This window comes from Paroedura picta, chromosome 5 (assembly GCF_049243985.1).
Source record: "Paroedura picta isolate Pp20150507F chromosome 5, Ppicta_v3.0, whole genome shotgun sequence".
Lineage (NCBI taxonomy): Eukaryota > Metazoa > Chordata > Lepidosauria > Squamata > Gekkonidae > Paroedura > Paroedura picta.
In genome coordinates this window covers 29,145,345-29,168,928 of record NC_135373.1, presented here as the reverse complement: position 1 = coordinate 29,168,928, position 23,584 = coordinate 29,145,345, and the positions used below count along the sequence as shown (strand labels likewise).

Here is a 23,584-nt window from a genome sequence, read left to right as displayed (position 1 = left end):
AAGGTGGCAACCCTTGGTGTCACAAATGGGTCCGCATCAGACAGCAAATACCTTAATTTATTTAGGTGAAGAAAATGCCCCTGGAATGATTTTATTTAGAAACTTCCTCCTTGGATCTGTGTAAAGCGGACATTCCAATAGATAGTGTGGTAGATCTTCAGCTACTGGGTTCCCGCAAATACAGAGACGTTGTAAACGAGGAATTTGAGCATATCTCCCAGTCAGAAGAGGGCACTGACTGAAATCTCAAGGCTGAAAACGCTACCCTTAGCTTGCTCACATTTATATTCCCCAGATACAGGGCTCTGCTGTGATTCTAAAGCACTGAACTAGAACGGAGAAACCCTGAGCTCAAGTTGCTACTCAGCTAGGAAGCTGGCTGGGTGACCATGTGTCAGTCCAAATCTCGGTTGCAGCCTACCTGAGAAGGTTGTTGGATGGATAAAATGGAGGGGGGGGGAGAGCACTGTGTATTGTCCCGAGCTATCAGGAGAAATGGTGGAATGCAGATTTCAAAAAATCCAGTCAAATTAACAAACAGGGAGCTTTCGCTGGCTTTCGCAAATACTGCGACTGAAGCACATATACGTTCTTCACCGCACGCCTTCTGAGCCTAAATGCTGCCAAGCAGGGCCCTTACACCCTGGCTTCTAGCGGAGAACGGTGAGCAAGAAAGACACCGAAAGCAGAACAACTAGTAGTCTATTTATGGCAGGACAGGGAGTATTTACATAATATCCGTGTAGTTCTGTGGAGATCAAACGAGCTCTGTATCTCCTGTATCTTTAAGGGAGACAGCAGTAAAGTATTTTGATAGCTCTGGCAGATGGTGCAAACTCTCCCACGTTCCTTCCTCTACCTCAGCTGTTATCAGCCAGCCAACTCACCCATCTTAATCAGGAAAGCTGAACCCACCCACCCCAGAGATGACTGCCCTTTGTTTTTACTCTTTGTACGTCAGTTCCTGGAGAGCCAGTTTGGTGTAGTGGTTAGGAGTGCGGACTTCTAATCTGGCATGCCGGGTTCGAATCTGCGCTCCCCCACATGCAGCCAGCTGGGTGACCTTGGGCTCGCCACGGCACTGATAAAACTGTTCTGACCGGGCAGTAATATCAGGGCTCTCTCAGCCTCACCCACCCCACAGGGTGTCTGTTGTGTAAGCCGCTTTGAGCCTCCTTCGGGTAGGGAAAAGCGGCATATAAGAACCAACTCTTCTTCCTCTTCTTCTTCTACCTCTGGGGTCACTCTGCTGGCAGAAACTTTATTGATGCTCCAAAGGAAGAATTCTTCTGCACCTAAGCAGAATGGATCTGCCAGCCTTTAGGAAGTGATCCATCTTAAGACAGATTTCCTTGTTTACTTGTGAGTCACCACTGTGTAATGCTATTGCCACAGTGGCCGCCTCGGGCTTGAAGGGCCGCCGAAGCACGCCAGCCTACTTGCTAAGCAAAAGTGCTACCTGATCCCACCCACTGTATAAAAACAATTGACAGGCACTGGGAAAGGTGTCAGTGGGCAGATACCATGTTGCAGACACCTGAATTATACCCATGCTGACCTAAAAATGTATCACGGTGTTGGTCAGGCCCCATCTGAAGGCCATGTGTGAAGTTCTGTAGGCCTCACTTCAAAAAGAACGTGGACAAAATTGAGAGGGTGCAGAGGAGAGCGAAGAGAATGATCTGGGGCCTGGGGACCAAGCCCTATGAGGAAAGGCTGAGGGACTGGAGGAGGCTGAGAGGGGACATGATCGCTGTCTTCATTTGAAAGGTTATCACTTGGAGGAGGGCAAGGAGCGGTTCCTATCGGCAGCAGAGGATAGGACCACCAATCATGGCTTTAACCTTTGTGTAAAACAATACCGGCTATATGTCAGTGGGGAAAATTCACAGTCTGAGTAGCTCAGCAGTGGGATGGGCTGCCTAAGGGGGTGGTGATTTCCTCCTCATTAGTAACCTTCAAGCAGCAGCTGGACGGATACTTATCCTGGATGCTTTAGGCCAGTGGTTCTCCACCTTCCTCATGTCATGACCCTTTAATCCAGTTCCTCATGTTGGGGTGACCCCCAACCAGAAAATAATGCCAGGGTTCTTTCACAGAAATTAAACCGCAACCGACGAATGGCGTGAAGATCCATTGTTCATGATTGTATATAAGCTGTTTTGCCCGGGGTTTCTTAGTTCAGTTCTGTCTCTTGTCCCACCATGCTGATCTTGCTCTTTTCCGCTGCTCCAGACAGATGAACGCTCTATCTTGATCTACCCCGGCCAAGCCTGCTCGCCCTACTGCAACCCCCGTGAAAGGGTTGTTGGACCCCCAAAGGGATCCCGACCCCCAGGTTGAGAACCACTGCTTTAGGCTGATCCTGCACTGAGCAAGGGGTTGGACTACATGGCCTGCATGGACCCTTCCCACTCTAGGATTCCATGATTCTATGGCCTGTGAACCTCCAAAGTCTCAAAGCAAAGAAAGGCCATTCCCAGCCCCTTTCCTTTAAAGGGCCTGAATGCAAAACAGTGGCTCTTCTCCTCCCAAGCTGTCGAGCAACGCGGGGATACCGAAGCCAACATCTGGTTGTGCCCCGAGGGGTTAGTTAGACAAATGCAGCAAGCGTAGTGGATGTTCATACTCCTGACTGAGGACGGGTGTTCACAGAGCACTTTCTCATCCGTGCTTTGCTGCTGCCTCACCAGAGGGATCCTTTATTGGGCATGCTCATCTCTGTCTTAAGAGACCCCCCAAGGAAGCTACAGCTTCAGCAGGCCAACAAGAACGCAGCCCTGATCCTTTCATTCATTTGGCAAGAGGTAGGTTTTCAAAGGGCTGGTGCAGCTACATGGTACACAGATAAATAAAGCCATCCACAAGGGACGTTAAATATTTAACAAACTCTTCTTCCGACTTCCCCTTCTTGTTCCTAGAAAGATGGAGAGGCCCAGAGTGTTACATATTCCAGGAAGAAGAGTTGCACCTTCAGTTCCTTCCTCTTGTGATTGCTCCGCTCATGTGCAAATCATGCCCTCTGCTGCCTATCTGTAAAGCAGGCGTAATAATCAAGTCACTGCATTGGGTTATTAACCCATATATCCCAGTTCCTCTTACTTTTCAGCTCTACGCTTCTTGTGTTAGGCTGGGGATATTTGCTTGCTCAGTGTTTTGCTTTGTTTTTGGGTTGGGGAGAGAAAGATGGGAGAACCACAGTGCCTTGTCTCCCTCTGGATTCTTGCCGCTGTGCAGCACTTCACTAACATCTCCCAGATTGTTCTCTCGGTTCTTTGCGAGGCAGACAGCAACCCAGAGGGCTTTGCGAACTGGAAACTGAGATTCCCAGGAACACACCTCAGCATAGATGAGTTGAGGCTTTCAAATATGGAATCAGAGGATGAGGGTAAATACGAATGCCAGGCCAGTAGCATTGAAGGGTATGCTGAGTGAAACAATCTTGGACTTCACTGAGAGGCTGCTTGTTGGAATTTGCCAGCTGTCAGCATAATACTGAAGCTCAGGAGGAGGAAGAAGAGTTGGTTCTTATGTGCCGCTTTTCTCTACCCAAAGGAGTCTCAAAGCAGCTTTCCCTTTCCTCTCCCCACAACAGACACCGTGTGAGGTGGGTGAGGCTGAGAGAGCCCCGACTCTTGCTCTTTTCTACTGCCCCAGGCCTAACATGACTACTCATCTCAGCCACTAACACTAGGAAGAGAGGCAGAAAAGGTATTTGTCATTTAATTAAATATCACTCTTTGCTATCATTCAGCCAATGTTGCTCTTTCAGGGGCTTCATCTAAGGTGGATATATTCCATTGATCATGCTCTTTGCCGTGCCATTCCACACGCGTCATCTTGCAACTAAGCACATTAGAAAAGTCAATGAAACTCATTGTTTACTTGCAAAATGCTTCAATAAATTGCTGAAATACATTTCAGTTAAAACTCTGCATCTGTATCTTCTTACCTACCCTGCCAGGGAAAGGAACCAGGTCTAGTGGCCAAAGAGGGAAGTTTTATAGCTCTTCCAGAACCTATACAGCTCAGAGTCCCAAGGAATTTCTCCTAGGGCAAGGAATTAGCCATCAAGTGACACACTCCAGCTTTTGGCATTTGCAGCTGGGGCACACACAGGACATGTTTTGCATGGATCCTAACAGTTGTGAAACTACAGGACAAAGAATGAAAAGGTAACCTCTAAGATCTCACACCCAAGCCACCCAGGTAGAAAAAACAAAACCTATTTTGACAGCTAGATGCCATGGGAAGCCCCTCCACCCCTCAGCTATTTCACAGTCTTATTTTGCAGCTGCTAAGGTCTCTGAGTCCGGAAAAAGTGGTGCAGCTGAGGATAACTTTCTTCCCCAGTTATTTGTCCCATGGTGGAAAAATGAATTCCTTTCTTGTCCCCCCACATATGAAATACGTTTTGAAGCCCTTCTCCTTCCTTGTTGCCTGACACCACTTCACTGTAGTTTAAGTTGCATTGTTTTTTTTTTTTTACACAGACTTTTAAATGCAGGGGCAGGCTTGTTCAAATGCTAGTTTTAATACGGATAATTCTTATGCTTTTGGTTTTATCACTGTATGGCTTTCGCCTTGTGAACGGCCTCATCCAATTATCTCTTTGCGATCGACCAAATATTGGTGATCTCGATTTTGTATATGTCATGTTGGTGTTAGCCACCCCGAACCTGTTGCTAAGGAGGGGGGGCCAATTCACATAAAAGCACTGTTGGGAAACCTAGCCTACTTAAGACCTTGCTGCCCCCAAAGCCGATAAAGGAGCAAGTTATGGAGTAGCCTGGAGGTGGGCAGGGGGCACTACCTGCTACACGATGGAAAGAGGGAGTGCCCAACATCCTGGGTAATTATTTATTTGTACGCTACTTTCATTCCTTGAAACATCAAAGACACACAATTTAAGACACCCCTCCCCTCCCACTTCCCACTCAAGGACTGAGACAACCACCTCAGCTCCATTCGGCATTCCCCAGTTTTTATTTGTAGAACTCATGTTCCTGTTCATCTTTCTTGATGACCGTCTTGTAGGCCTTCTCAAAGTCCTTGGCTAGGACGATGTAACGGTTCTCTCGTACGGCCAGCATTCCAGCCTGAAACAACAGGAAAGGGAGGGGGGGGAGCTTGAATGACAGTCATTTGGAGAGATTCAAATGAGTAGCCGTGTTGGTCTGAAGTAGCACAATAAAATCAGAGTCCAGTAGCACCTTTAAGACCTACAAATAAATAAATAAATCTTTGTTGTTCTTAAAGGTGCTACCGGATTCTGAGTCATTTGGAGAAAAGAGTGGGGGGAAGTGCCTTGACTGAGGAATTCACACAAGGGAGGGTTTTGTTTTGCTGCCAGTGGCGACCCAGGAGGCTTTTCAAGGCAAGAGATATGTACCGCTGCCTTGTTGAAGGCTCTCCTATAAAAATACATGCATAGGCTTCTACAATTTGGTATAGCAATTCAAGAGTCAGACTAGAATGAGGGGGTACGACAACTTCATTGTGCGTTGTGACATAAAGCTCACCGGGTGACCCTTGGGTCAGTCAACAAATCATAGAGTTGGAAGGGACCTCCAGGGTCATCTAGTCCAAACCCCTGCACAATGCAGGGACCCACAAGGACCTGACCAGCCACTCACAATCTGCCTATGTTCATAAAACCAGCATTTATGGCAGATGGCTCTCCAGCCTCTGCTTAAAAACTTCCAAAGACGTAGAACCCACCACCTCCCGAGGAAGCCTGTTCCACTGAGAAACCACTCTAACTGTCAGGAACTTCTTCTGGATGTTTAGACAAAAATTCTTTTGAATTAATTTTAACCCATTGGTTCTGCTCCAAACCTCTGGGGGAAACAGAAAATAACTCTGCTCCATCTTCCATGTGGCAGTCCTCCAAGTATTTGAAGATGGTTATCATATCACCTCTTAGTCGTCTTCTCTCCAGGCTAAACAGACCGAGCGGAGTCTGTCATCCCACCCACACCGCAGAGTCTCAGGGATTCCGGATCCCAGACTGCAGGCAGCAAACAAACTGCCCGATCGCTCCACCATTTGCTTGCAGACATCGGGGGAAAGTCTAATGGGAGCCCAGGTCTTTCAAATCTGGATGGGGCTCAAGCTGTGCTCTTGCCATGAGAGGGGAGCAAGGGAACGGCAAGTCAAATGTCTCTCATGTGACACCTACAGGCAGCCACAGTGCTCTGTCACAGGAGGTTGGCCAACTCGGCGTTGGGAAATGCCTAGATCTTTAGGGAGGAGCCAGAGGAGGGCGAAGTTTGGAGAAGGGAGGGACCTCAGAGGAACATAACACCGTAGAGCTAAACTGGTTCTCCAGCTGAGCATGGACGATGATTCCCGTGAGCCCCTGACAGCATGAGCTGGCAGGGGCTCATGGGAATTGTTGCCTATGGACATCTGGAGAGCCAGTTTGGCCACTCCTGCCAGAGCCCACCCTCCACATTAGCTGTGTTTTCCAGGGCAGGGGTAGTTAACCTGTGGCCCTCCATGGACTACAATTCCCATGAGCCCCTGCCAGCAAATGCTGGCAGGGGCTCATGGGAATTGTAGTGCATGGACATCTGGAGGGCCACAGGCTGACTCCCCCTGCTCCAGGGGACCTAATCTCTCTAGTGGAGATCAGCTGTAATTCTGGGAAATCTCCAGGCACCCCCCCTGGAGGCTGTGTAAGAGTGGCTCTTAAGCTTCAGCAAATAATGCCTCCAGAAGTGCAAAATAATTCTAAATAATTATGGCAACAATAATAATAACCACACAATATTATACATTTGGGTACAATAAGGCAACAAGCGTTATACAAAATGTAGTTCAGGCAAAAGTCCAACAGGTCAAACCTGGTAAGAGCTCCCAAAAGGGGCTCATAGCTCTTTCTACGTTCGCTTTGTGTGAAGCCCTGTGGGACTAACCTCTTGGCAGATCGAGTTGATGTCGGCACCTGAGATCTTATCTGGCCGAGCCACGTCTGGAAGGAGGAGTGAAGGAAAGAGATGGAGAAAAGCGACCAGGTGGGCCTACTCCGAATGCTTCTGCTTGACCTCCACAACTGGGAAACACTCTGGGAGCAAACTGCTGTCTGTTCTAGCCAGCGAAGCCCCCGGGAGCAGCCACCACAGTCCACAACCCTCTGCTACCCCAACTCCTCCCTTCCTAAGGGACCAGATTCCCCCAGGTCAAGCAACTTTGGGTCCCGACAGTGACACTCGCCCCCAGGAGAACCGAGAGAGGGTCCAGCAATGAAGCAGAGCCTTCTTCCCTTTTGTGATTCCTCGCATGGGCAAAAAAATTGTGTGGCTCCAGCAACTGCTAATGGGTGTCCCTAGAAGGGAATCTCTCCCAGGGCAGGCCAGTGGCTGGGCATGAACCCCTTGGCCATGGTCTTTCCGGGAGACCTGGGGAGGTTTGTGCCAAGAAAGAAACAAAGCAAGGTGCCAAACGGTGGCAGACGTGGAAAAAACTGTTGCAAGGCCCCACAATTGTTCACGGACCACAAGCTCACCACCCTAGGATGCTCACGACGGCAGAAATTGACATGGTTTCTATTTTATAGCCCTGGCTTAATTTATTTAATTATTTTATTTATATTTTTACTTGCATTCTGCCCTTTCCTGACGGCTCAGGGCAGATAACAACAAAATCCTAGAATCATAGAGTCGGAAGGGACCTCTTGGCTCATCTAGTCCAACCCCCTGCACGATGCAGGACACTCACAACCCCATCGCTCATCCTAATACAATATGAAATAGAAACAACAGAACGTATGACATAGTTAAACATTTAAATAAAATATAATTTAAATTTAGAGTTTATATTATTCTAAAATTATTCCCTACCCCAAATTAAAACGCCTGGCCTCGGTCCTAGCCCAGACCTGGTGGAATGAGCTCCCGGGTAAGAGCTGCGGGCCCTGTGAGACCTTTCAGCGTTCTGCAGGGCCTATAAAACGGAGCTCTTCCGCCAGGTCTATGCTTGAAACTGGGGCACGGGGGGGGGGAAACAATGCCCCCCCCCCCGGTGTCTAGCTACAACTTCTGGGTATCTTATCTCTCCTGCCTCCTCCCTCTGGAGGTAGTACTAGGAGCTGGGGATAGGGAGAGGGTTTTCCACCATGTTGCTGGGTTGTCAAGCTTAGTACGGGTATTTCTTGTCTACTTTAATGGGGTTTCTAATGGGAGTTTTAACGGGACATCTGTAACCCGCCATGTGCCTGCTTGGGAGTGGCGGGGAACAAATATAATAATAACAACAATAATAATAATAACAACAACAACAACAATAATAAATTATTAGGAGGAGGAGGAGGAGGAGGAGGAGGAGGAGGAGGAGAAGAAGAAGAAGAAGAAGAAGAAGAAGGAGGAGGAGGAGGAGGAGGAGGAGGAGAAGAAGGAGCAGCAGCTGCAGCAGCAGGAGGTCTAATAGAATCCCACTCTGTAAGTGGGGACTGAGGCAACCAGGCTCTCTGGTATTGAGAGGAGGTGAATAAGGGGAGGAAAGGGCAGAAGAATCCCTGTGCACCAAGTTGCCCTCCTCAAAGATGGTGAAAATTCCCACAAACAAGAAGGATACAGTCCTCCAGATCCACCTCCTCAGACAGGTTCATCTTGCTGGTGATGGTGGAGAAGATCAATCGTTTCTGGCGCCGGTCCGGCAGAGGAAACTCGATTTTGCGGTCCAGGCGGCCCGGTCGGAGCAGAGCAGGGTCCAGTGTGTCAGCTCGGTTTGTGGCCATTATCACCTGGAAGGGAAGCCAAGGAAGGTAAAAAATCAGGCCCCAATTTCAACAGATACTTGTTCCAAGCCCCCAGATATTCTCCCCTGCCCACCATACCTGTTTCCCTCCAGCCTACTAAGACTCTTGGTTGATGTGCACTTTAGTGGCAAATTTGGGTGAACGACAGGTGCAAGCGCACCTAATGAACAGAGACAGTTACCATTGGGTACATCTCTTTCGCAACACTGTGGGACTCATGACCTGAAAATCGATGGTGTCCTCCTTCCACATCAGATGCTGGCAGCTGGTAATGCAATTTTATATGGACACAGCTACCGAGACAATCTTTCATTAAAGCATGCTAGAAAAACTGCCTGCTGTGCCATTAGGAAGGAAATCTGTTCTCGGAAAATACTACGAAAACGCAAAAGTTCTCCCACTTGCTTGCTGGATCTCTAAGTCAGAATCTAATGCCCAAGTCACGCCCTGTGAGCGCAGGGCTCCATTACTGTGAAGTTCTTATTGCTAAGTTTTGCTAATTACGTTGAGGAGTACGGTGGCCCAAGAGAAACTCAAACAAGAAGCTGAGTTGTGGCAAAACCGTATGCTTCTAGCTTCCAGGCTGCTATCCGGGGAATGAAGCCCCCCCCCCCCTAAGCAGGCCAGCCAGTAATGTCACTTCTGGAGTGAAGCTGGAAGCGGGTGAGGCTCTAAGACAGGGGTAGTCAAACTGCGGCCCTCCAGATGTCCATCTGGAGGGCCGCAGTTTGACTACCCCTGCTCTAAGATTTCATGGGTGAACCGCAGCGCATCACCCAGCGCAATGATATCACTTCTCTGACACCAGAAATGACATTGCGCATCAGTGCAAGAAGACAGTCACATTGCCACATTTGCAAGCTGTGGCAGGCAATTTGGGGGAGGGTGTGAGTGTGTATGTGTGTATGTGCCTGCACCTCCTGGGACTCATGCGTACAGTACCTTAATTTCCATGGGATGTAAAGAAACCATATAAAGAAAGAGAAGATGGGATACTTTTCCCAGATCAGCCGGTGTTCCCCTTCATCGTCACCTGACCCTCCCCTTTCCCAATCCCATTCATTCGTTAGTCCCTAAGAGATCCACTCAACACCATCCTAACGCCAGTGTTCGAAAGATTATTGATTACTGATTAAAGATTATTGATCCTCCAGCCAGAGATTTAAGAACTTCTGGGTAGTGCTTACAACACTGCTGGTGACGAAATAGGCAGAACCCATTCCTCATAGTCAAGTCCATGCCAACCCAGAAACAAGTGACTGAGCCATAATTAAAACATTCCTAAAACCCGAGGAAGAGCCTCTTGTGGTGCAGAGTGGTAAGGCAGCAGACATGTAGTCTGAAAGCTCTGCCCATGATGCTGGGAGTTCAATCCCAGCAGCTGACTCAAGGTTGACTCAGCCTTCCATCCTTCCGAGATCGGTAAAATGAGTACCCAGCTTGCTGGGGGGGGGGGGGGGGGTAAACGGTAATGACTGGGGAAGGCACTGGCAAACTGTCGAGAACGACTCGTTTGGGCAGCGCGGGGGGTCCGGAGAAGGAGCATGCGGACAGGAGCGGAAACCTAAGAAAGGAAGATACAGAGGAAGAGATCCCGACAGACCCTCTTTGGATACGAAACTTACATAAAGTGATGTGGGGAATCAGTTCGCCAGGGGTGGGGGAAACGGTAGCACGGGGGCAGTCAGTACAAGCGGGGAGAGCAAGGGAGAAACCCAGGGTGGGGCGGTGGCGGAGAGACGCAGAGTCCAGGAAGGGCGAGGTCCTCCTGAGAAGCCCGGAGGGTGGAGACAGGGGCTAGAGAGGCTACTTAAGGAAGCGTCAATGAGGAGACGGGGTTGGAGGTGTAGTGAAGGAACTACCCTGAACCCAGGAGCGGGAGAGAGAGTACCGACTCCGTTCTGAGACGCTGTTTCTTACAGATAAAGCCTTCTAGTCCCGGGTCTCCCTCACCGAACAACGTGGCGGACCCGAAGCGTGGCAAAGACCCTGACACAAACCACCCCGTATTGAGTCTGCCATGAAAACGCTAGAGGGCGTCACCCCAAGGGTCAGACATGACTCGGTGCTTGCACAAGGGATACCTTTGCCTTTACCTTTAAAACCCGAGGACTCCATGTCAGCTGCCTCCAGCTTCCGCCTCCAAAACCTGCAGAACTGTTTCTGTTTTTGACGGAGACAGCTCTGAAACCCGAAGCTGCAGTGACTGCTCCCAGGTCCCTTACCTTGACGTTAACGTTCTGGTCAAAGCCATCCATCTGATTGAGCAGCTCCAGCAGGATGCGTTGAACCTCCCTGTCCGCTGTAAAGAGATGGACAGCGTGACCAGTCAGCACCCCGGGAAACAGCCGGCCTCCTCATTCCTCAATTCCAAAGGCTGGTGCTTATTCCCTTCCTCCTCAAAGGAAATTCTGTGTGTCTGGAATCCACTGACATCCACAGGACCAGAAAGATAATTTATATAGAACCTACTCTGAGCATCAGAAGCAGCCGTGTTAGTTTTTCATACCTGGCTTTTCTCTACCCGAAGGAGTCTCTAAATGGCTTACAATCCCCATCCATTCCTCTCCCTCTTGCAGGCCCTGCGGAACTGTTTTAGCTCCATCAGGGCTCTGATCTCCTTCTGGGAGCTCATTCCACCAGGTGGGGGCCAGGACAGAGAAGGCTCTGGCCCTGGTTGAGGCCAGGCAGGCTTCTTTAGGGCCAGGGATCATTAGCCGGTTGGTGGTGGCAGAGCTTAAAGCTCCTTGAGGGGGACAGGCAGAAAGGCAGGTACCCTGGGCCTAGACCGCCTTTGGCCTTAAAGGTAATTACCAGAACCTTTAGCTTGATCCGATATTCAACTGGCAACCACTGTCGTTGGTAGAGAATGGACCAAATGTGAGCCCTCCATGGTATTGTTGTGAGGACCCTGGCCACTGCGTTTTGGACCAGCTGTAGTTTCCGGGTCAAGGCTAAGGGCAGGCCTGCGTAGAGCGAGTTTTCATAACTGGTCTAAAATTCAGTTTCCATGATGACAGGCCAGCTCTGCAGGACCTGCAAGACAGAGCTGTTCCACGAGGCCTATGGCTGAGGCCAGAAAGAACAATGAAAACACTGACGTCACGGCTGAAGTAGAGGAAGGTCTGTCTCTAGGAAGATCTGGAAATAAGCCCCCACCCACCCAACCCACCGCCCAGCTGACTGAAGGGGACTGAAATTATATATGTTTTAAATCAGGGGTAGTCAACCTGTGGTCCTCCAGATGTCCATGGACTACAATTCCCATGAGCCCCTGCCAGCATTTGCTGGCAGGGGCTCATGGGAATTGTAGTCCATGGACATCTGGAGGACCACAGGTTGACTGCCCCTGATTTAAATGACTCACTGGTTTTTAAAGTTTTGATTGTTGTCACCCACCCTGAGCTATCAGGAAGGGCAGGATATATATATAAGAATAAAATAATAATATTATAATTATTACTATTAGCAGACCCCATGTTCTCGACCCCCCATTTTCATCCTTTGCAAAAATTAATCCTGGCCTGAAACCTCTAAACCTGTCAACAGAACGGCATGGCGTCTATCAGCGATCCAAACAAGCAGTGCCTAATTTGAGCTGGGTTTTTTTTTAAAGGTATTCACACCACATACAGTATGCACGATGCAGAATGCACATGCCGAATTTCTGCCACCCCACCAAAAGCATCAAAATTCACCTCAGTTTCCCCTGCGGTTCTCATGGGCTAACAAGATGCAAGGCCAGACGAGACAGAACCCTGGAAACCCTAAGTTCTAGCACATTATGATGAAGGAGAGACACAGCAACACTTATGGGAGGAAGTGAGGAATGGAAACTCTAAAACAGTGGTTCTCAACCTGGGGGTCGGGACCCCTTTGGGGGTCGAATGACCCTTTTACAGGGATTGCGGCAGGGCAAGCAGCTTGGCTGGGGGGGGGGTTGCCATCCACATAACAGCCTTGCGGGGTAGATCGAGACAGAGCGTTTGTCTGTCTGGAGCAGCGGAAAAGAGTGAGATCGGCATGGTGGGACAAGAGGCAGAGCTGAACTGAGAAACCCCAGGAAAAAAACCCAATTTATATACAATCATGAACAATGGATCTTCATGCCACTGGTCAGTTGCGGTTTAATTTCTGTGAAAGATCACTTGTATAATTTCATGGTGGGAGGTCACCACAACATGAGGAACTGTATTAAAGGGTCGTGGCATTAGGAAGGTTGAGGACCACTGCTGTAAAAGATCTCATGCGGGAAGCATGGTCAAATGATGTCAAATGGGGACAGGACATTTTGCAAGAGGGAAGCAGGGAGATGGTCTCACTCTTCGGGGCAGCAGCGTGGGTGAACAAAATCTTGGGGTACTTGTAGACTGTTAACTAAATACAAGTACAGCATGATGCAGTGGTAAAGAAGGCAAATGCAGTATCAAGGGAGGCATCACATCGAAATCCTAAGATATCATAGTCCCACTGTGTACTGCATTGGTCAGACCGCCCCTGGAGTCCTGTGTGCGATTCTGGAGGCCTCGTGTCAAAAAGGGCATGGACAAAATTGAGAGTGACAAGGACAATCCGGAGCCTGGGGACCAAGCCCGATGAGGGAAAGCCGTGGGACTTGGGAACGTTCAGCCCGGAGAAGAGGAGGCTGGGAAGAGATACAATTGCTCTCTAAGTAGGTCTAAGTAGGTTGAAAGGTTGTCATTTAGAGGAGGGCAGGGAAAGGTTCCTGTGGTTTCTTGGCAATATATAACTCAGCAAGAAACAAGCATGGATGTGTGTGTGTCTTTGTGTGTATGTGTGGAGTCAGATAGGACCAGCTCAGTAAGATGCCCGATATTTACGGCAGGGGTAGTCAACCTGTGGTCCTCCAAATGTTCATGGACTACAATTCCCATGAGCCCCTGCCAGCAAATGCTGGCAGGGGCTCATGGGAATTGTAATCCATGGACATCTGGAGGACCACAGGTTGACTACCCCTGATTTAAGGCATCAGGTTGAGTCAGCACTATCCAATATCTCTGCTGTCTCTTTAATGCAACTACCAATTCTGATGTTATTGGGAATATGAAGCAAGGAAGCTACCTTCTACTGAACCAGGCCACTGTTCATCGAAATCGGTATTATCTACTCAGGCTGGCAGTGCCTTGCCAAGGTCGCACTCTGAGTGGCCTTTCCCATCACCTACCGCCTGGGCCTTTTAAGCTGGAGATGCCGGGGACGGAATCTGGGGGCTTCTGCATGCTAAGCGGAGGCTCCACCCCTGAGTCATGGCCCCTCCCCACTAATGACAGTGTCAGAATTGGGAGTCATGTCCAGTAGCTGCTAGGGAACAAATCACAGTTCCACAGAGCCTGTAAGACCGAGCTCTTCCACTAGATCTTGGGTTGAGGCCAGAGCTAATAACAGCAAGGCCCCTTCTCAGGCTATGCACTCATATCTTGTGCACCCCCACGCTGGGGTAGACTGCTGTGAGGTGGGGGGGGGGATGTATGCTGTCAATCTTATTGTATTGGGAGGTTTTTATGGAGTTTTATATACTGTAACCCACCACGAGTTTCAGGAAAACTTGGTGTAGTGGTTAGGAGCACTGACTAATCTGGTGAGCTGGGTTTGATTCCCCACTCCTCCTCCACATGCAGCCAAGCTGGGTGACCTTGGGCTTGTCATGGCCATGATAAAGCTGTTCTGACCGAGCAGGAATATCAGGGCTCTCTCAGCCTCACCTCCCTCACAGAGGGTCTGTTGTGGGGAGAGGAAGGGAAGGTGACTGTAAGCCACTTTGAGACTCCTTCGGGTAGAGAAAGCTAGCATATGAGAACCAACTCTTCTTCTTCAGTAATATCAGGGCTCTCTCAGCCTCACCTCCCTCACAGGGTGTCTGTTGTGGGGAGAGGAATGGAAGGCAACTGTAAGCCGCTTTGAGACTCCTTTGGGCAGAGAAAAAGCAGCATATAAGTACCAACTCTTCTTCTTCTGAGCTAGAAATACAACAATAAATAAAAACACTCCTTGAAAGTCAGGTCTCAGGCCTTTACATTTTAAAGGACTGCTATTTTTATGGAAGTAGACCTGGCCTTTGGATTGGGGGGGGAGGGGGGAAGCTTTTTGAAAATTTAAAGGGCTTAAGGCCTGACTCAGATGTAAATCGGGCACTTCCCCTTAGTCCTCGTCCCTCCCTTTTAATTCTATATGGGGAAGTGTGAAAGGGCACACTTGTCTATTTATTAAATATAAGAAGTTTATTCCAATGTTTCTGAAATGACTTTCCAATGTGCAGCAATACTCTTGATACATACATTAAGATAACATAAACGGCTTTCCAGACATGGAATGAACACTGCTTTAAACTTGCGCATCGCCAATGGTCTCCTTCCAGCATCTACTAGGCAGACCTTCACCCTTGGCTGAAAGGCCCTGCATCCCCCACCCCTTCTTGTTGCCAACTCACCGCCTGTCTGTGCGTCGAAGCGCTTGGTGGCGATGGCATCTATCTCATCGATGAAGATGATGGCCGGGGCATTTTCTTTGGCCAGGCGGAAGACATCCCGCACCATCCGGGGGCCCTCACCAAGGTACTTCTGCACAAACTCCGATCCCACCACCCGGATGAAGGCAGCTGGAGGAGGGGGGAGAGAAGCATCATCAGCACCAACTCCCCTACATTTGGGAACAATGGCTCCACCCACCTCGTCCACCCAAAGCAGCCCTGGCACTCATGGATTCTCTCGTGGGCAGGCTCTGTTTTCTTTTCAAAGAACTTGCTTGGTAGTTTTTATCTGGGATACCTGGATCAACCTCAGGAAAAAGTGCAGGGCTGTACCAAGCCTTTGGGGCAGCACTGCGCATAGCCTAGACCAGGGGTAGTCAAACTGCAGCCTTCCAGATGTCCATGGACTATAATTCCCATAAGCCCCTGCCAGCAATCGCTGGCAGGGGCTCATGGGAATTGTAGTCCATGGACATCTGGAAGGCCGCAGTTTGACTACCCCTGGCCTAGACCTCTTCCCCCACCCCTCTTTTTGCATTTGTGTTAGATCTCTCTTTCTGACACCCTGCTCACCTGTGGTGTGGTGGGCCACCGCTTTGGCCAACATGGTCTTTCCGCACCCAGGGGGCCCGTACATCAACACGCCTCGCGGTGGGTCGATACCAATCTGAAAGAACCGGAAGGTGATAAAAACAGTGAAACAAGATGGTTGGGGGCCAGGGTGAAGCTAGATCTGGAGCATGCCCTGAAATCTGTTTTTGCAGTAAGCAATGGTAGTAAGCAATGGCAGTTCGATGGCAGACAATGCAATGGTTGCATAGGTCCAATCAGCAACAGCCTCAAAGAGGCAACGAAGGGCTATCTATATGGACCCTGCATCCATCGTTAACTATTTTATGAGCAGGGCAGATGAGTTTCCTGACGCCAGGATCAGATGCTGGAATGAAATACCTGTTTGTAGAGTTCAAAGTGGGTGAGGGGCAGCTCCACGGCCTCCCTGACTTCCTGCTTCTGAATATCCATCCCACCAATATCAGCATACATCACGTCCGGTTTCTGATCTGAAGAGATTACATCCCAAACAAAAAAACCCTGCAATGTTTCCTTGGTCAAACAACCCAGCCCTGCCCACAACCCAAGCTTCAGGTTTGCTGGGAATGAGACAGAACTTTGCCCTAACAACACAAGCACCCCCCACCACACACAAACACACCCCGGTTCCAGCACATCACCCTCTTCTAAAGAGGATGAATCAAGAGGAAATTTTCTGCTGACAGATTGCATTTCCATCAGCGGAGGAAGGAGATTCCTGCTTCCCTGCACAAAGGGCAAATTGGGTGGGTATGGCATCTTCTCTTCCATTAGGCGAAAATTCATTCTGGACTATTCCCTCCTCTTGTGCTATTTAAAAAGACCTAACTAAAGACCTCATTATAGAACATTATAGAACATCTTTCATGCTCGTTTGGTTAAAGTTTTTCCCTCGGCTATACTCTGTGTATTTGGACCAAATTTGTAGATGTGGATCTGGTTCATTTGAGTCCTTAGAACAAGTTTTATTTGAGTGTGAAACCTGGTCTGATCTCAAAGCAAAATATTTGTCCTCCCTCTTTAATAGGTTACGTGAATTTACCAGCGGAAAAAATCCCATCTAACTTTTCCCTGCAGGTGTGGATTGGAGAACTACCTGAATGGTCACTAAATATTCAGCTGCAGCGACTGCCTGCAAGAGCGCTGGATTTTGATCTGTTCAAGACCACCGATTAAGAACAGGAAGAGAAGCAGAATATTCTGGACCCAACCTACAGAACTATCTGGGCTTGGCCCTCCGCATGGTAAAGGTGTGTTGTCCTCTCTTCCTCCGACTTGACTAGCTTACCTAGACACAGTCTTTGAGCAGGATTTGCTTCTCCGATTAATAGAGGGGGATTCTCTTACCTGAAGTGAGCATCATAATGCTGCTGTCAGCCTCGGGAGGGAGCACGTCCACCAAAGCATTGCTGTGCTTGTGCAGGGCCACTGAGGCATTGGGCTTGAGCAGCTCCCGGTCAATGGTGCTCAAGATCCGGACATAATAATTGGAGCCTGCAAGGGAGAGGGCCAAGGGGTTAAGATAGGGCTCAAGGAAGAGAAGCCAGGTCCCTTCCTTGGGCACCTGTGTTGGGGAGAGGATACCTGTGGTGGAGCCCACAATGGCCGTGTTCTGATCCACTGCCTCCAGGAACTGGCCAATGACCAGGGGGATGCTCTGGATGCGCTTGACTTCCTCCTGAGCGTGCAGAAACTCTTTCTTAAGGTTCTTCTGCTCATCTTTGATGTACTCTTCTTGTACCTCCAGGAATTCTAACTCCTGCTGCAGCTTCTGCGGAGGGAGATACAACAGAACCCTTGGTGAGGTTTCTTCAAATTGTTCCGAAACACAAAGCATTGACTTGATGCAAAAGTCTGAGTTCATTCGTTCGTTCGTTCATTCAGGAGCAGTCATTTGACAAGCGTCCCCATACTGATTCAAAATCAAAGGCCACATTATATTTAATACGCATTGTATTGGTTAATCAAGGTGCTATATGTCCTTATTTGGAATCAGTTATATTGAACATACGCTGAGAGGACAACCACTGAAGAAAATTACTCCTTGAAAACAGGATGCATCTAGAGACTGTTTGGGTTGGACCCTTCATAATAAATGAAAAGAGACAAGTTTCTCATTTTGCATCTCTCTATTCTGTACAATTTAAAAATTATTCATATATTTTGGATAAAAATTATTATAGTAGTTTCTATTGTTATAAGCCAGGGGATAGGTTCTTTTTCCTACGCCAGTTTGGTGTAGTGGTTAGGAGTGCGGACTTCTAATCTGGCGAGCCGGGTTCAATTCTGCACTCCCCCACATGCAGCCAGCTGGGTGACCTTGGGCTCGCCACAGCACTGATAAAACTGTTCTGACCAAGCAGGAATATCTGGGCTCTCTCAGCCTCACCTCCCTCACAGGGTGTCTGTTGTGGGGAGAGGAAAGGGAAGGCAATTGGAAGCCACTTTGAGGCTCCTTCGTGTAGAGAAAAGTGGCGTTTAAGAACCAACTCTTCTTCTTCAGCAATATAAGGGCTCTCTCAGCCTCACCCACCTCCCAGGGTGTCTGTTGTGGGGAGAGGAAAGGGAAGGCGACTGTAAGCCGCTTTGAGCCTCCTTTGGGTAGAGAAAAGCAGCATATAAGAATCAACTCTTCTTCTTCTGTATTACTACTTCAAACTGTCCCATTATTGTTGTAACTGTGAGTTTATTTGAGAGCAAGAAAGCTAACCTGACAATACCCTGTTGGAACTAAAGCATGGCAGAATAGACACAGCTTCCAACACTGCCCCAACTCCCACATCTGTGAGAAGGCGGGAAGGCGGGAAGCCTTCAAAGGACAAGATAGCCTGGCGACTCAAGGCCGAGGTGAGGGCCGCATTCCAGAGACGCCAGGAGATGGATGGGGGGCAGGTGGGGTGGGGAGGCGAGAAAGCGAAAGGAAACAGATCCAGCAATAAAACTGTCCAGAGGCCCTACATCTACATTTCTAACAAATTCAAGTGGGCAGCCGTGTTGGTCTGAAGTAGCACAACGAAATTAGATTCCAATAGCACCTTTTAGACAAATAAAGATTTATTCAAGGCATTCAGTCTGAGGAAAGTGCATGCACTGGAAAGCTCACACCTTGATGCTTTGGGCTGATCCTGCGTTGAGCAGGGGGTTGGACTAGATGGTGTGTTCCAACTCTATGATTCTATGAATAAATCTTTGTTGGTCTTAGAGGTGCTATTAAACCCTAATTTTGTTGTAATTCTCACAAATGTCAACAATCATGGCAGAAGCCAGGCACTCCTGAGATCATTCATGTTCTCCTCTGCTTCTTTGGACAGCAGCAGGGAATGGGGAACGCCCCAGTCTGATTTCTTCCATTCCCCTAAGCTGACACACTCAAAAAGCAAAAAGCCTGGAAATCTTCAAGCAAGAAATGTGGGATCTGACAAACCAAGTACAGTTCCGATATACTTTTTGAAAGAATGAAGGAAAAATGTCTTTCAATTGCTGCTCCCCCCGAGAGGGGTCAGGGGGGCTTCTACCCTTCGGAATCTCCAGAGAGGCTGTGAAAACAGAGGTGGAGGGGAAAACAATCTGAGCCTGGACAGAAAGGGAATACCTACTAGTGGTGATGGTGGGGAATAATGCCATTTTACACTGGTTCTTATATCGGTTGTTTGTGAAATTTGTTTTATAAAATTGTCTTCACATTGTTTGTTAGGTCTTGGGTTTATGGATATTTTAAATTTAAAGACAACAGGAGAAGTTAGGAATGCCTCACCACAATCTATAATTGTTTCCTATAAACTCTACCTTTGTTTTTAAACTGCTGCCTTCTACGAGACTTCCATCCCTTCTACCTTTCCAGGCCCTAAAGAACTCATGAGGTTAAAACTAAATCCGCATCAACCCCCATGTGCATAGCCAGGATTATACAAACCACATGCATTTCTGCTCTGTGGCCGATACTCAAGAAGCAGCATATCAGAGCTAGAAATATGGAGAGTGTTTAGTTTCCACTCCTAAGATTTCAATCCACCCATAAATTGTGACATTCTACAACTATAATTATAGTAATTAAGGGTAGTTATGGGTTTTTATTGTGTTTTTATTATTATTTTATTGTTTGTAAACCGCCATGAGACCAATTGGGAATGGCAGCATAGAAATCCAAATAAATAAATAAAGTTAGATAAATAAATATTAAAACAAACAAACTATTGCAAAACAGAGTATAGGAGCCCTAGGACTTGTTCAAGCTGAATCCCAAAACACACAGGGAAAAGGGCTGGGATGGAAAATGCCAGGAACACAATGATGGGATTTCTTTACTTCATATTATTCAAACTCTCCAGCAAAAAGGGTGAAATACAGCTGCCCAAATGGACTTGCTGTCAACCAGACTGGTGGGCATCTATGGTATTTTCACAATGCCGAAGGGCCTTCCCAGAGAGGATTAGATACGGACTGATGGCCGGAAATAGAGCCTTCCTGCACAGCTACGACTCCACAATCACGCAAGACAACCAGGTGGCTCACCTTGTAGCGACTGTAGAGATCCTCCACATCTTCAGCCTCTGGAACCAAGAAGGAGAGGCCAGTCTGAGGCCTGGAGATGTTCAGAGCAGGAATTTCATCCTAGGGTCAAGAAAGGAGACATCAAAGATAAACGAGGAGAAATACTTTCATGTGCCCTTGGCTGGAAATACTTTGAAGGTCAGAAACCACATTACACCACAAGCTATGAAACAATCAAAAGGATGAGGATCAGCTCTAAGTAAGCAACACAAAAGGGGCATGCGTGTGTGGAGGATTCTTTGTATTTATTTTGGAATTTATATTCCACCTCTTTGAAAATTCAGGATAGATTACAGTAAACTGTTCCATATATTTCTGGCAAGGCCTTGGAGGAGGAGCTGGTCTCATGGCTTGTGTCACTCAGCGCTTATCACCCACTCAGGGCGGCTGTCCCACCCAAGTGCCTCCTCCTCCAACTGCCTTGCCTGTCTGTCCAGTGGCCAGCCAATCGCCTTCCATCCCCCACCCCTGACCACCCCCTCCTCCTTCCACTTCCCTCTGAGGCTCAGAGGCTGCAGTTCCCTGTTATGTGAGAGATGTCCCTGCCAGTGAGTTCCCTTTCTGGGGGCCTCCAGCCGGCAGCCTTTCCAGGTCCTGGGGGGGGGGGGAGAGGCCATCCACAGAGTTCTTCCACCCCACCCACCCCCCAATCTAGTGCCTGTTGTATTACTGAATGCAACGGGCTTGGCCCCTCGTTACATGTAAATTTCAAAAAATATATTTAAAAATTTAAATCAATGAGTATTAAATTTGTCCATCATACTTGTTTCTGATATGGGGCGGGCAGGGGTGGGAGGAGCGGGTTTGTATGAGACAGTCCTCAGGAGGGTTTTTAGCTTGGCAAAGTTGGACGGAGGGGCCAGCAATCCCAGATGTTACTTCTGGCCTCAACTATCTGTTTGGCAAGCCCGGAGGAACTGTCAAAGGTCCCACAAGGCTCTGATTTCATGTGGCAGAGTGTTCCACCAGGCTGTAGCCAGGGCCAAAACAGTGCCCTGTTTGAGGCCAGTTTGATTGCCTTGGGGCTGGGGACCATGAGCAAGTTTTGCTCACTGGGCCTTAGTGACCGATAAAAGAGACACAGTAGAAAAAGCAAAAAAAATATATGCAGAGAAAAAAAAAGGGGGGGATGGCTAGGATTCTGTAAACTGGGAATTCTTGCAAACTAGCAAGGCCATCAGCGAGTAGTATGGGAGATAGGGGAGCAAAGGTGTTGATATACATTTTTCACTGTCAAAAAAGTTTTTATATATGAATGTTTCACTGTATTGTTACAAGAGTTGTGTAAACTGCCCTGAGCCAAAAGGGTGGCATATAAATAAAAATATAACAATAAATATAAATATATAAATATAAATAAAAACTGAACCAGTGTGATATAACTGTTAGACATATTAGATCCAGCATGGGATAGAAGTTAAGATCCAGGATCAAATCCCCAATCTGCCATGGAAGCTTGCTGAGAGACATTGGGCCAGTTGCACACTCTCAACCTAACCTACCTCGCAGGGTTGCTGTAAGGACAAAACAGAGGAGCAGAGAACAATGCAAGCTGTTTTGGGTCCTCTTGGGGAGAAAGGCGAGATGTAAAGTAAATAAATAAACCAGTAAATAACAGCCTAATATTCGCATCTCCACTGCAACGTGAAGCTCTCAGGCTAAGTTATTTATATATTATGTCACAGTCTTGATAAGAAGGCTGGCCCTAAAATTGACAACACAATCAGATGATCTGTCAATCAAAGTCAATATTGTCCAATCAGACAGGCAGCAGTCCTTTATGTTCTCCAGTAGAGGTCTTTCACAACACCTATTACCAGATCCTTAACTGGAGATGCTGGGGATTGAACCTGGGATCTTCTGCACACCAAGCAGGCACTCTGTCACTTTGCCATAGCCCCTCCACGAACCAAAACCCTTACACAATACATAAGAATCCTGCAGCATGTCCACTTATACCTCACCTTTTTCTCTAGTGGAGAGACTCACGTGATTCTCCTCTCTTCCATTTTAGCCTCACCACAACCCTGAGAGCTAGGCACCAAGGCCAAGAGTGTCCAAAAAGCCCCAGGTTGGCCAGCAAATTTTTGTGGCCAAATGGAGATTTGAAACAGGGTCTCCCAGCTCCTTAGTCTGACCACCGCAGCACACTGGCTCTTAAAGGCTAACAAAGAAATGTCACGCTCAGATTAACCACTTGGAAACCAGAACGTGCTTCTTCAGTGGCAATGCAGTAGATCCTCAGCAGGCAGACCGTTCATGGAGGGGATGTGGGAAAACAAAGGGCCAAAGAAACTTTTTGTAATTAGATCCGGATCACATCAGCCATCAGAAAAATTCTGGGGAAAATTGTGTTTGCTTTTCTTCGTACTTACTATCCGCCTTGGATCCTAAGGAGAAAGGCGGACTATAAATGCCACCAATAAGAGGTATAGACCAAGGAGCATTAGCAAATATGTCAAGCTTTAAAAATACCATAGGCTCATTTAAAACAAGAATTTAATCCTTCAGGATCCCGGCTGAATTCAGCGAAGGAAAGCGAGTGATTACCACGACTCTCCGAGGCCCGGCTCTCCAGCGGCAGGTGTGAGTGACTCGGCATCTCCCGCTCCCCGTCCGCTCCCCTCCACCCTCTTCCCCTTCCCGGACCGGGGAGCCAAGGGGAGCTCCCGCCGGGAGACCCGGGAGACCACCGCGGAAGCGGGCCCACGAAATAACATTACCTGCGCTTTCTCCACTAGGATCCCGATCTCCTCCATTTCTGGCCCAGTCTCTCCAAACCCAGGCCAGGCAGCTCGATGCCGCTTCCGGGAATCCGCTTCCGGGGCTGGCGAAGAGCCTGATGGGACTTGTAGTCCTTAGAAAGAGGAAGTGAAGGGGAAGGGACTCTGGGAGTTCTAGTCTAGAGAGAGGCGCAATCCTGAAAAGGTCTATTCTGTTTCTGAGGTCTAGGGTGGACGGTTCGGTGGGCTTTACTTCCTAGAACCATAAAAAAGGAAAGGGCCATCTATATAGAAAGAGTCATCTAGTTCAACCCCCTGCTCAATGCAGGATCAGCCTAAAGCACCCAGGATAGGGATCTGTCCAGCCGCTGCTTTAAGACAGCCAGGGAGGGGGAGCTCCCCACCTCCTTAGGCAGCCCATCCCACTACTGAACTAGACTCATAGAATCCTAGAGTGGGAAGCGGCCATAC

The 23,584-nt window shown here is 48.3% G+C and overlaps 1 protein-coding gene across 1 annotated transcript; it reads right to left on the bottom strand.

Annotated features, from left to right (window-relative positions):
• Positions 1–4,963: 4,963 nt before the first annotated feature.
• PSMC4 (proteasome 26S subunit, ATPase 4) lies at positions 4,964–23,260 on the bottom strand. The gene is made up of 11 exons (XM_077336980.1): positions 23,114–23,260; positions 20,352–20,450; positions 17,424–17,610; positions 17,187–17,333; positions 16,200–16,309; positions 15,822–15,915; positions 15,210–15,377; positions 10,987–11,063; positions 8,578–8,746; positions 6,921–6,976; positions 4,964–5,099 (listed from the first exon to the last, which is right to left on the bottom strand). Exons 1-11 carry the CDS (start codon positions 23,147–23,149, stop codon positions 4,986–4,988), a joined length of 1,257 nt encoding a protein of 418 aa, XP_077193095.1. The 5' UTR covers positions 23,150–23,260; the 3' UTR covers positions 4,964–4,985.
• Between the last annotated feature and the right edge of the window lie 324 nt (positions 23,261–23,584).